We start from the raw sequence: 13166 nt of genomic DNA, 5'->3' as shown, positions 1-13166 counted from the left end.
TCCCATGATGAGGACTGGCGAGCCAGGGGTCCGTATTTTAGTCAAGCAGCTTTGAAAAGAGGCATAAAAGTTATCTATCACCGACGGGTCGGTGGACGGTGGGCGGTAGACAGCCGCAATTTGGATGGGCTGCTGGCGCGTGGGGCAAGCAGAGGTTCCAGTGGATGGCGAGATGTTTTTAAAAACGAATTTAAACTAGGAACGCAGTAAACACAGTTATACAATACAGGCGGTGCAGATCAATGAGGGAGTTTGCTGAAAAGAAGATCAAAATACTTCTGAAAAGACACTGCGTCTTTTAGCATGGTCTGAAGGTGCTTAGCAAATGTAGTGCGGTGCTGGGTGCGCCACTCCACAGGCAAAGAATTAAAGAACAGGGCAGCACGATTTGAAAAGGAATTGACACCGTCAGTCGTCCGGAATTTAGATATTGCAATAGCAGCATTAAAAGAGCTTCTTGTTGTCCTAGGGCCGGTTGAAACTTGAGGGAAAAGGTCTCCTCGCTAACTAATCCAAGGCCCTCGACGCGTCATCAAGAGTAGTAAAATAACGATTGAGCGGGCTTTAAACTCTGATAAGGCCCTTGGCGGGAATGTCGCTGATTGGTCGTTTCCTGGACAACGAAACAGACCTCGTTCTAAACTCACTGAAAATCGCCGCATTCACCGCATATTTACCGCAAATTCACCGCAAATTATGCCATATTATGCCGCGTTTTTCCCCGCGTTTTTTGCGATTTTTTTCCGCAATTTTCCCCGGGGACAGAATCTTAGGTGTTGGCGGATAATGCCGGCATTTATATCGAGCATTATACACCACCCGGAGCATTACGAGCATTATAAAGCATTACGAGGTCAAAAATTGCACTATACGACGTTCTACATGACTGCATAGTAGATCTACACATATTGTCATGTATAGATTCGTATCGGCTATTATCTGAATAGCGTTGGTCTTTGATTGGCAACATCAGTTCGATTATGCGATGTATTACTACAAGCGATAGAGATCCGTACACATCATTATTATTATTATTATTAATTCAACATCTCCTGGCTCGTCAGAAGACTGCCAATATAATTATATGAGAAGTCGGGTGGTAGCCAACCACGGCGAACTGAATAATAAGGAGAGAAACAAAGAGAGTGCTGCAAGGGGAGGCATGACGAAAATGGTGAGATTATTTAGGACGAAGAAGCTGAAGCTTGAACTCCTTAATGTCTGTGCATGCTTTAAGGCTAGTTGGCAGGGAAGACCGGAGAGTGTACGCAGAGAAGATAGGAGATTTCAGAAACAGGGAGGTATTGGCACGGGGTAATGAGAAGGAATGACGTGTTGATCTGGTGGACACAAACCAGTTATACTTAGCAAAGTGTTTTGGAGCCAGGTCTAATAAGATCATGTGTACAAGGATGCAAAGATGTTGCTGGTGTCGCTCTAAGAGGGGAAATACTGAAGCTAAACTGTAGAGACGTTGGGAGGAGAATGTTTGATTTTTGCGAAACAGGATTTTTAGAAGCAGACGCTGGTGTATTTCCAGAGTTTGAACAAGGGCCATCATGCATGGTAGATCTACCAAACAGATCGTGGCACGCAGCACTACTGACTAGTGACTAGTGACAGGCCCGCTGCATGCAGTAGTATAGTGCTAGCTAGCTGTGGTCCAGCGAAGTGTGGAAACTAGGCCCCCGTGTAATATGCCGGCATTTTTTTTAGCATTTTCGGTACAATCCGCGAACCCAGCACTTTGGGCTCGTGATGCAGCATTTTGGGGAAAACGGAGCACTTGGCCGTTGTGTATCAAAATAATTGAGAGAAGAAAAACTTCCCAAACAAGAACGTAACTTCCGCATTCCGTGGGTTAGCTTCTTGTTAGTAGTTCATGAATTGTTTACCATGGCAGACTCGAGCAAGTCTCTTATTGAGTATTTTCTGACTCCCTGGTTTTGACAGCGTGTGCTAAGGATTACAAAAAGTGAGCATTTTCCGAGCATTTTCGGCATGGTTAGGGAGCATTTTCGGCAAGGTTTACGAGAATTTCCCAAAAGCATTTCGGCAAAGTTTCGGGCATATTACCATGATTACACCGGGGCCTAGTGGAAACTCTCGCAGAAACTTCCGGTCCCGGAAGTCTATCTTCGGCCAGCAACTAGTTACTTTTGAAGATCAGGTAACCATGGTAACAACGCGCACGCCGAACCAACGAAAACAATTTATTTGAGCTAGCATGGAACGCGTTAACGGTGGAGGTGCGCACACGCACACATTCCAGACCTTACTCCACTCGGTTACCGTCCACAATGACTATGTACAAAAAACATTCTTCATCGAAGCAAGAGTCCATGTCTTTGTCGAAGAATAACGCTGGACTTTCACCGGACATTGACCATTGTGTAAGACCAGCTAACTAGCAGCCAACGCTGATGGCTGACTCGCCGCGATGCCGTCCCTGGGATTGGGAGGAAGCTGGGCTTTCTCCAGATGAGCTTTTGGCGGAGTCCTCTGATGATAGTGACGTCGTCGAGTTGGAAACTGCAGATCCTGCCGCGATAGCGAGGAAGCGGTCTTTTCAGAAAACTGCTATTTATACCAAGTCTGAAAATGTTTCCAAAAGGACGCGAGTAGCTAGCTCATGGACTGAGCACTGAAGTGGCCATCAGTGCCGAAACACGGGTGCGGGACCGGGAGTTCCCAGATGAGCCGCTCAAAAGCAACTGTGGCAAGTTAGTGTGCCTGGCATGCCATACAACATTGTCAGGGAAGAAGAGTATAATCATGTCCCATATTGCTACCGCGAGACACAAACAAGGAAAGTCCCGTTTGGAGAGGGAAACTCAGAGGCAAAAGCTGGTCAAGGAGTCCTTCTTGGCGTATCCTCTTTGTGCCGCCTCAATATGGACCCCGGGTCACAGTCCTCTGTCGCAGCCAAGCTCTGCCGACAGTCACCAGCGCGAAGTACCTTGGCGTCATCATTGACGAGGGGCTGAACTTTCAGCAACACCTGAAAGCCATTACAGCAAAGGTGTCCCGCAAAGTAGGTGCCCTCTGGCGGACTCGGAGATGCTTGAGCCTGGCGGCCCGAGTCACCTACTTGAAGTCCGTGGTGATGCCGGATCTGACCTACGCATCAAGTTGTTTCTTGTTCTGTCTAACTGCCCAGCAAGCAACGGATCTCCAGACGCTGGAGAACAAAGCGGTTCGCGCAGTTTTTGGCGCTCGGCCATACGACTCTGCTCAACCTCTGCTCCAACGGGTGGAACTCTACCGAATCTCAGAGTTGCACAAGCAAAAGGCGCTATTGCTCACCTGGCGATGCATCCACGGCATTGCGGGGAACCGGCTCTGTGGACTGATTTCAAGGTCACCAGATCGGCGTACCCGCTTGCAGAAGGACATCGGAGCGCACATACCACCCGCCGCAAGCCGCGCTGGTCAGGCTAGGTTCTCTGTTGCCGCTCCCAAGCTGTGGAACGCACTACCCAGCGACATCCGCACCATCCCCCAACGCAGTGTGTTCAAGATGTCAGTCATCCCACATACGCTCGCTCCATGAAACGTATCACCCATTATTCCAGTCACTGTTGCTGTCGCATCCACTCGTATGTCGCATCCACTCGTAGTCCACGTCCACTGATGCCGACCGAGGTAGCTCTCTTGCTACTGTGTAATAGTGACATGTACCCAGCTAATGTCTCTGCTTCGTTCAGGGAATTCAGAATAGGAAGTCTGCTGTACCACCCGCTCTTTTCTTTTTACTTTTAAAAGCGATTATTTGTAACATGGAAATTTGTTCCTTGGCTCACCATCTGAGTTCTTAAAGCTATTATTCATTTTCTGCTGCCCCCGGTTATTTCTTTTATTAGTATTATTTTCTTTGCCTTCGCTTTCTTGTTATTGGGCAACTTGCCCGTTAGAATCTGCGAAGTAAAATAAACAACAACAACAACAACAACAACAATATGACTACATGTGTTTGTACCTAGCGTACATGTTTACCTGATATTGTATTATGTGTTTATCATAGCATGGGTGCAATATTGTAGCGTTTTTCTTAGCCCAATACCGCAAGGTTCAGGTGTTTATATTCCATTCGGCTGAGCATTATCAGCATTATTTGGAGCATTATATGGCCTTTTGTGGAGCATTACCGAGAGCATTATACCTCATATTACTGAGCATTATCCGCCAACACCTAGTGTGAAGCATGCAATCTTATAAAATAAAAAAATCCATGAGAGTGTGACGCATGCATGATGAGAGAGGAGAGACAGATTCGAGATAGAGATAGATAGATATATAGATAGATAGATACTCAATCTGCGGACAGAACTGTTTCGTCCTTTGTGGACTCGTCAGCGCAGCACAGAGGAAATGAGGCCGAACCTGATAGCAATGGAAATAAAAATTTCCAATCAGGTCCGAACGTACCTTGCCAGAGTGCTCAAACTGACAAGTCAGTGAGCTCTGCATTACGCAAACAGCAAAGGCACTACCCCACGCAAGAGTGCTCAACTGCTACAAGAGCAGGAGCGAAATACTCAATCTGCGGACAGAACTGTTTCGTCCTTTGTGGACTCGTCAGCGCAGCACAGAGGAAATGAGGCCGAACCTGATAGCAATGGAAATAAAAATTTCCAATCAGGTCCGAACGTACCTTGCCAGAGTGCTCAAACTGACAAGTCAGTGAGCTCTGCATTACGCAAACAGCAAAGGCACTACCCCACGCAAGAGTGCTCAACTGCTACAAGAGCAGGAGCGAAATACTCAATCTGCGGACAGAACTGTTTCGTCCTTTGTGGACTCGTCAGCACAGCACAGAGGAAATGAGGCCGAACCTGATAGCAATGGAAATAAAAATTTCCAATCAGGTCCGAACGTACCTTGCCAGAGTGCTCAAACTGACAAGTCAGTGAGCTCTGCATTACGCAAACAGCAAAGGCACTACCCCACGCAAGAGTGCTCAACTGCTACAAGAGCAGGAGCGAAATACTCAATCTGCGGACAGAACTGTTTCGTCCTTTGTGGACTCGTCAGCGCAGCACAGAGGAAATGAGGCCGAACCTGATAGCAATGGAAATAAAAATTTCCAATCAGGTCCGAACGTACCTTGCCAGAGTGCTCAAACTGACAAGTCAGTGAGCTCTGCATTACGCAAACAGCAAAGGCACTACCCCACGCAAGAGTGCTCAACTGCTACAAGAGCAGGAGCGAAAATAGATAGATAGATAGATAGAGAGAGAGAGAGAGAGAAAAAAAAAAGAGAGAGACTGCTTTATTGCCTGGACAAGTGAACTGTCCAAGCTCTTACAAAATGACCAACAACAACAGCAACGACAACAACAACAGCGACAGCGACAACAACAACAGACCAACAACAACAGCAACGGCAACACCACAGCAGCAGCAATGTGTGGCCACTTGCAAATACGAAAAAGGCACAGTTTTCCAACTTTGAGGCTCCATAAGTGCAACAAAAAAACGCCGTCGCATTGAAGACGAGCCGGCACCTCGAAACCCTAAGAAGTTGTGCAGTTGACCGGCAGAAGTGGAGTAACATTTGTTCTGCGGTGGTGTGAACATACATGACCGGCTGTGATTTTGGTGTGGACACACATGACCGACTGTGATGATCAATGATTTCATTTCATTTATCTTATTTTATTAGTGCAATTAGGAGTATAATCGATGCAGACATGGCCAGACAACAACGAGTTCATGGAATTTTTAAGGATTTTTATGTTATTCAAAATCGATTTTCGTGTTCCGCTCATCAGTGAATAGTATCGGAACTGAGGGTACTGTGTACAACAATAGAACATTTTATAACAGCATAATTAATTAAAAGTGTGAACAACAAAGGAAGTGCTACAACATTACAGTCATAATAGGTGTCAAACATAGTGCTAACGTATATAACTGAGTGCAGCCACAAAGCAAGAGGTGATACAGTGTGTCACGAACATCAGTCGTGATCATTTATGTGCCCCCCTTTTTGGCACCAAGCGATTCCCTTTTGTATGCACCCAGCCATGTCTGGCTGTCCTGCAGCTAGCAGTGTGCTCTACTTGCTCTCTGTTGTATGCATGTACTCGTTTCTGGCTGCCGTGCATGTCGCGGTGTGCTCCCCTTTCTGCGCATGTATCCATTTCTGGCTGCCATGCATGTCGCAGTGTGCTCTCTTTCTGCGCATGTATCCGTTTCTGGCTGCCGTGCATGTCGCGGTGTGCTCCCCTTTCTGCGCATGTACCCGTTTCTGGCTGCTACAGCTCGCGTTGCGCTTCCCTTGCTCTCCTATGTGTACACATGTCCATTTCTGGCTGTACCCGCATGCCTATTTCTGCCTTCGCGCTGACCCCTGAGGAATCGCTTGAGCCTAGTATGGATCCAGTGATCCGAATGTAGCGCCGTTCCCAGCAAGAACTTGCCGACTTTATATTTTGTTGCTCTACAAGCAGCTTTTCGCTAGTCTTCTTCATGTCTCTTCTTAGAGTAGAGACCAGTTTTTTCCTGCTCTAATCAGTAGCTCAGAGCTACATCAATAGCAATAATAAAACCTTATAAAAGACAAAAAAAACTCTTGTCGATGCGATGACAACGACGACAAACTGGTGCCAAAACCCTACTAAGTAGATGCCAGCGAAGAAGGATAAGACGCCCGTCGGGACTTTGTTCCTCAGACGTAGGCAGGTGCATGTGCAGCAAGTGGCCATTCAGAGAGACATCAAGGAAGCCTCTGCCCTGCTCCAGACCATCGAACCTGCCTCTCCCGATCCGGACACCTTGCAAAAGCTAAGTTTCTTGTGCTCTGTTTTAGAATCTTCCTTATTAGCATATGACGATTTTTGTGGTAGTTTAGCTGAGATTTTGGTTCCTGAGAATCTGGGTATCTCTAAAGAAGATGTTGAAACTGAGTTAGACGATTGTGTAAATTGCTCATCATCTGTACGCTCCACAATTACTGCCATCAAACGCACGTTACACACGTCATCGCCTAGCGCGATCGGAAACCCAGCTGGCGCTAGCGACCCAGACTCGCACGATCAGCATGTCTTAGCCTCAGCATCACTACACGCTACCGCAACAAAACTGCTATCTACCACACAACAACAACATAAATCCATGACTCAAACACAGTCACAGCTCCTACAACAACAGACCGCTCTCCTCAACACGCTACATTCTCAATCTCAGCCTTGTACTACTCCAACATCAACATCTGTCAAATTACCAAAATTTGAAATTTCCAAATTTTCTGGAGATTTTTTGAAATGGAGCGAATTCCATGACATGTTCATGTCCTCAATTGACAGTAACACGGGGCTGTCAGAGATACAAAAACTCACCTACCTCAAGGACCACGTTACTGGGTTGGCCCATGACGCCATCTCCGGCCTCCCTTTGTCGAACGCAAACTACACCATTGCGTTGGATATCCTTCGTGCCCGATTCGGCACCAAACAAGTACTGGTGGATTCGCATTACACGTCAATGCTCGACTTACCTTCCGCGTCGAACACCACAACCTCGTTACGCAAGTTGTATGACCAGTTAGAAATTCACTTGCGTAGCCTTGATGCTCTCGGCGAGAAAACTGACTCAGGCGTAATTATCTCCATCATGACAAGCAAACTTCCACGTGCCACACTTGTAACCCTTGAGCTAAAAAAGGGCCCAACGCCGTGGACCTGCCAGGATTTAAGAGACGCTCTAGGAGTGTACATTGCGGCACACGAAGCGGCAGATCGCCTTTGCCCTCCAAAGAAGCCCAACGATACGAGCAGCTTCAAGGCCTCTCATGCCGCATCCCCTTCCCCATCTCCATCTTCTGGGCATTCATTACCAGCACAAGCAATGTCTCGGCGAAAGCCTACTTGTGCATTTTGCAAGGCCGCACATTATACAGACGAATGCACCAAAGTTACCACGATCAATGACAGACAGAAGGCAGCTAAAGGTCGTTGCCTCAAATGTTTCAGTACACGGCACAGTACACGTGAATGCACTAGCACAATCACTTGCTATCATTGCAAAACGTCTGGCCATCACCGCAGTTTGTGCCCGACTAAATTCACAGCCTCATCCCAAACCAGCCTAAGCGCTCATGCGGAGGTTTTCACACCTCACGCCAACACACTAACAGCGAACAGTGGTAGCCATGTCGTAATGCAAACGGCTGTAGCATCATGCTCCACACACGATGGTGACATTGTCAATGCGAGAATCTTGTTCGACACTGGTGCAAATCGAACGTATGTCACTTCACACTTAGCAACACGTCTCAACCTGCCTACAGTCGGTAAGCAGTATATTTCTTTAGCAACCTTTGGCAATAGCAAGCGACACACAACAGAATATGACCAGGTGGAAGTTAGGGTGCAGTGCAATGATGGCTCTATGCACCTCCTCAAAGCATGTGTGTTACCAGAAATCACTGCACCGATTCAGAGGGTAGAATTGGCAAAGCGGTATCCAGTCTTGCAATCATTGCCCCTTGCCGAACCGCTAGCGTCTTCTTCAGGCTCATTGCCCATCGACATACTGGTGGGCCTCGATCACTACTACCATATTGTGGGTCCAGACCGCTTGGAACTTCCAGGGGGACTTGTCCTCCTGCAGTCTTCCCTCGGCTTCATTTGTACAGGTACGGTACCTACACCGGCCACGTCGGAGGGTCAATCATGTCTTGCAGTCCACAGTCACAGCGATGGAGATCCCTCTATGGACTTGCAGCGGTTTTGGGCAGCGGAAGAGTTCCCTGTCCCAGACAACGCAGACCACGAAGACATCGTTCTTCAGCGATTCCTCCACACACTCTCTTTCGAAGACTCTCGCTATGTTGTCGAGTGGCCGTGGCGGGACCTGCACGACGAACTTCCATCCAACTACGGATTAGCACTGGGCCGACTGACCTCCCTTTTGAAACGTGTCACGTCAAAGCGTACTCTTCTTCAACAGTACAACAGTGTGTTGCAAGATCAGTTGACCAAAGGCATTATTGAGATAGTACCGCCTGGGCCCACTTCGAATTCTGTGCATTATCTTCCCCACCACTGCGTAGAGAAGCCTTCACACACGACTACAAAGCTCCGAATAGTCTACGATGCTTCCGCCAAGCTCTCACGCTCCCACCCCAGCCTGAACGACTGCCTAGCTGCTGGCCCGAACCTCGTCCCTGATCTCGCTGGAGTCCTCCTGCGTTTCCGCCTTTCGCCTATTGCCATTTCCAGTGACATAGAAAAAGCTTTCCTTCAACTCAGCCTATGCAAAGCGGACAGAGACGTCACTCGTTTTCTGTGGGTCAAGGACCTTGATCAACCACCCTCACCAGAGAATCTTGTAGTCTACCGCTTCTGTCGTGTGCCATTCGGGGTGATCAGTAGCCCCTTCCTTCTAGCAGCTACTGTTCGCCATCATCTCTCTATTGCCGACGTCCCAGACGCGCAAGAACTTCTTCGGAATATCTATGTAGACAACTTGTTTATCGGCGCAACCTCTCCTGATGAGGCCCTTCATAAGTACACTGCAACGAAGAAGTTATTCTCAGCCGCATCGATGAATGCCCGAGAATGGTCCAGCAACAGTCCAGAGTTCCTTCACCACGTTCCCGAACTCGATTGCGCTTCAACCGGTACACAAAAGTGCCTTGGTATGCTTTGGGATACCTGTCAAGATAGTCTCTTCTGTACAAAGGTCGCTGCCACTCATGCCGTCATAGCAACCAAACGTCACCTACTGCAAACCGTGGCCAAGTTCTTCGATCCACTTGGATTGCTTTCTCCTGTTCTGGTGCGCGCCAAGATACTTCTCCAGGACGTGTGGAAGTTAGATGTAGGCTGGGATGACCCTCTTCCACTTGAAATCTTGGATCGATGGCAGAGTATTGCGATTGATTTAGAAGAAGCGCATACTGTAGCCTTCCCTCGGTACGTCAGCAACGCATCACCCAATGTCTCGCATGCGCTCCATGTCTTCTGCGATGCGTCTGAAGCAGCCTATGGCGTAGCTGCCTATCTTGTTACCGACAATGCCCACGAGCGGGCATCTCACCTCATCTACAGCAAGTCTCGTGTTGCGCCAGTAAAGCCGTGCTCCATCCCCCGCCTCGAGCTGATGGCAGCTCTACTTGGTGCCCGAGTCATCCTCTACTTACGCAAGGAGCTTCCTTTGGCCTTCTGCTCCACAGTGTTGTGGTCTGATTCGACCACCGTTCTCCACTGGCTACAATCAAATGACAAGTTGCCAGTCTTTGTCCTCAACCGTGTAACCGCAATACGAGCCGTCAACGATCTCCAGTGCCGTCATGTTCGCTCAGCTCACAACCCAGCGGATCTACCGTCACGAGGAGCATCAACCTCATTCCTACTGGACAACATCCTCTGGTGGCACGGACCGCCCCTCCTCACGCAGCCTCTAGCTGATCTACCATCAAATGGCCCAATCGTGCACGCCACCATCGCCCTTGGGGAGGGTCCTCCGGATTCAAAGGTGCCAGAGTCTCAGCAACCACACAATAAAAAACCCGATGCACATCACAAGCAAAAAAAAAGATGTGATGAAACACCCCCATTTGATATTGATGTAACACGGTTTAGTTCGTTCTACACCTTAGTACGTGTCTCTGGTTTGTGTGCCCGTTTTGTGTCCAGACTCAAGTCGAAGCTACCGGGAGGGGCCGCGGCTGGGCCTCTCCCCCTCAGCAGCAGGGAAACGGAACAAGCACAACTGCTTTGGATACGCCATTGGCAGCAGCGACACTACCCAGACGTTGTCGACTGCTTGGCATCCAACAAGCCTCATCAGCTGATCGGCAAGCTAGGCCTGTTCAGTGATGAAGACGGTATCATCCGGTGTCGTGGACGACTGGAGAATGCAGACCTGTGCAATGACGCCAAGTTCCCGATCCTACTACCCAGAGCTGTAGCCAGCCTCGTCATCACTGACTGCCACAAGAAAGTGTTTCACTTCGGTGTGAACCACACGCTCGCCAGCCTAAGACTGAAGTACTGGGTACCGAAGGGACGAGCGGCAGTCAAATCCACTCTGCGACTTTGCCAGGTTTGCCGGCATCACAGTGGTCCCCCATTCGCCAAACCGGATATGGCCCCCTTGCCATCATCGCGTGTGAAGCCATCCAGAGCCTTCAGCCACACTGGAATTGATTTCTTTGGCCCAGTATATGTCCGTGGCCAGCCAGTTGCTACAAAGGTCTGGGTCTGTTTGTTTTCCTGCATGTCCACCAGAGCAGTGCATTTGGAAACAGTGAGCAACATGACCACAAGTGAATTTCTGCTAGCCTTCCGCAGATTTGTTGCACGACGTGGAACCCCAGCACTCATAGTGTCGGACAATGCGCCCCAATTCAAGGCAGCGGCCACAGCTTTAGAAGTCGCATTCCGCGATATTCTACACCATGAGGACGTCAGGTCCCACTTCGCCCGTCATGATATCCAATGGCAATTTATAGTGGAATCAGCACCATGGATGGGTGGATTCTACGAGAGGCTTGTGGGCACAGTGAAGAAAGCTATGAAGAAGGCACTAGGCAGATCCCTAGTCAGTCTTCAACACCTCAGCACGCTGCTCACTGAGATAGAAGCAGTTGTGAATTCCCGTCCACTTGTTTACATCGACGAAGATGTCCGTACTGTACTGACACCTGGTCACTTCCTCTCCATCAGCCAGAGCACTGGCCTCTTTGATCTCCCGGAGACAAGTGACGACCCTGACTTCCGCCCGACTCCAACCACTGCCGAAGAGTTACTCGCCGGTTGGAAGAAAGGTCAGAACCGCCTACATGAGTTTTGGCGCATGTGGTGCAATGACTACCTGCTGAGTCTACGCTCAACGCACACCACCCATCACAGCCAAGGCCGTTCTGTCCTCCATCGTACACCTGCAATTGGAGAAGTTGTGTTGATAAAGGACCAGCTTCCCCGAGCATCTTGGAGATTGGGCAAGGTGTGTGAAGTACATGTCAGTGCAGACGACAAGATCCGGTCGGCGTCTGTCACCACTGCTGATCGCCGCACGCTGAAGCGTCCACTCAGCTTACTCTATCCGCTGGAACTGAGCGCGACAGAGACACCACCAGCTGGTGTTACAGCAGATGTCGCCTCAGAACCTGATACCGTCACAGACTCTACTACATCTCGTCCACAGCGCGCTGCCGCAGCCAAGCAGAGAATTGCGCTGAAGAGTCTCATTGAAGATGATGCCGTCTAGCGCTACCAGTAAGCATATCTCTCCTTTCCTCTTTCCTGTACTGATTTTTCTCAAATTATTCTTTCGCTCATTTTCTCTCCTTTCTTCTTGGTGGGGAGTGTCACGAACATCAGTCGTGATCATTTATGTGCCCCCCTTTTTGGCACCAAGCGATTCCCTTTTGTATGCACCCAGCCATGTCTGGCTGTCCTGCAGCTAGCAGTGTGCTCTACTTGCTCTCTGTTGTATGCATGTACTCGTTTCTGGCTGCCGTGCATGTCGCGGTGTGCTCCCCTTTCTGCGCATGTATCCATTTCTGGCTGCCATGCATGTCGCAGTGTGCTCTCTTTCTGCGCATGTATCCGTTTCTGGCTGCCGTGCATGTCGCGGTGTGCTCCCCTTTCTGCGCATGTACCCGTTTCTGGCTGCTACAGCTCGCGTTGCGCTTCCCTTGCTCTCCTATGTGTACACATGTCCATTTCTGGCTGTACCCGCATGCCTATTTCTGCCTTCGCGCTGACCCCTGAGGAATCGCTTGAGCCTAGTATGGATCCAGTGATCCGAATGTAGCGCCGTTCCCAGCAAGAACTTGCCGACTTTATATTTTGTTGCTCTACAAGCAGCTTTTCGCTAGTCTTCTTCATGTCTCTTCTTAGAGTAGAGACCAGTTTTTTCCTGCTCTAATCAGTAGCTCAGAGCTACATCAATAGCAATAATAAAACCTTATAAAAGACAAAAAAAACTCTTGTCGATGCGATGACAACGACGACACAGTGCAACATGACACAACATTTACATCTGATAACCAGCTACGAGAACAACTTTAGCGCGACTACATGCTTCTTTTGTTTACAAAGAACAGGATTATGCACACGAATACATACAGCTTCCAGAACCTTCAACTGCTTAACATAACTTGCACGGCACAAAACAGAAAAGTGAGAATCATCGTACACACCAAGACA

At 48.8% G+C, this 13166-nt stretch overlaps 1 protein-coding gene across 1 annotated transcript; it reads left to right on the top strand.

The window, feature by feature from the left end:
• Positions 1-8718: 8718 nt before the first annotated feature.
• On the top strand, positions 8719-12222 carry LOC135816910 (uncharacterized). Its single transcript, XM_065330012.1, has one exon. It carries the CDS (start codon positions 8719-8721, stop codon positions 12220-12222), a length of 3504 nt encoding a protein of 1167 aa, XP_065186084.1.
• Positions 12223-13166: the final 944 nt, after the last annotated feature.

This window comes from Sycon ciliatum, chromosome 5 (genome assembly GCF_964019385.1).
Source record: "Sycon ciliatum chromosome 5, ocSycCili1.1, whole genome shotgun sequence".
Lineage (NCBI taxonomy): Eukaryota > Metazoa > Porifera > Calcarea > Leucosolenida > Sycettidae > Sycon > Sycon ciliatum.
This window is presented reverse-complemented; position numbering and strand designations above follow the sequence as displayed.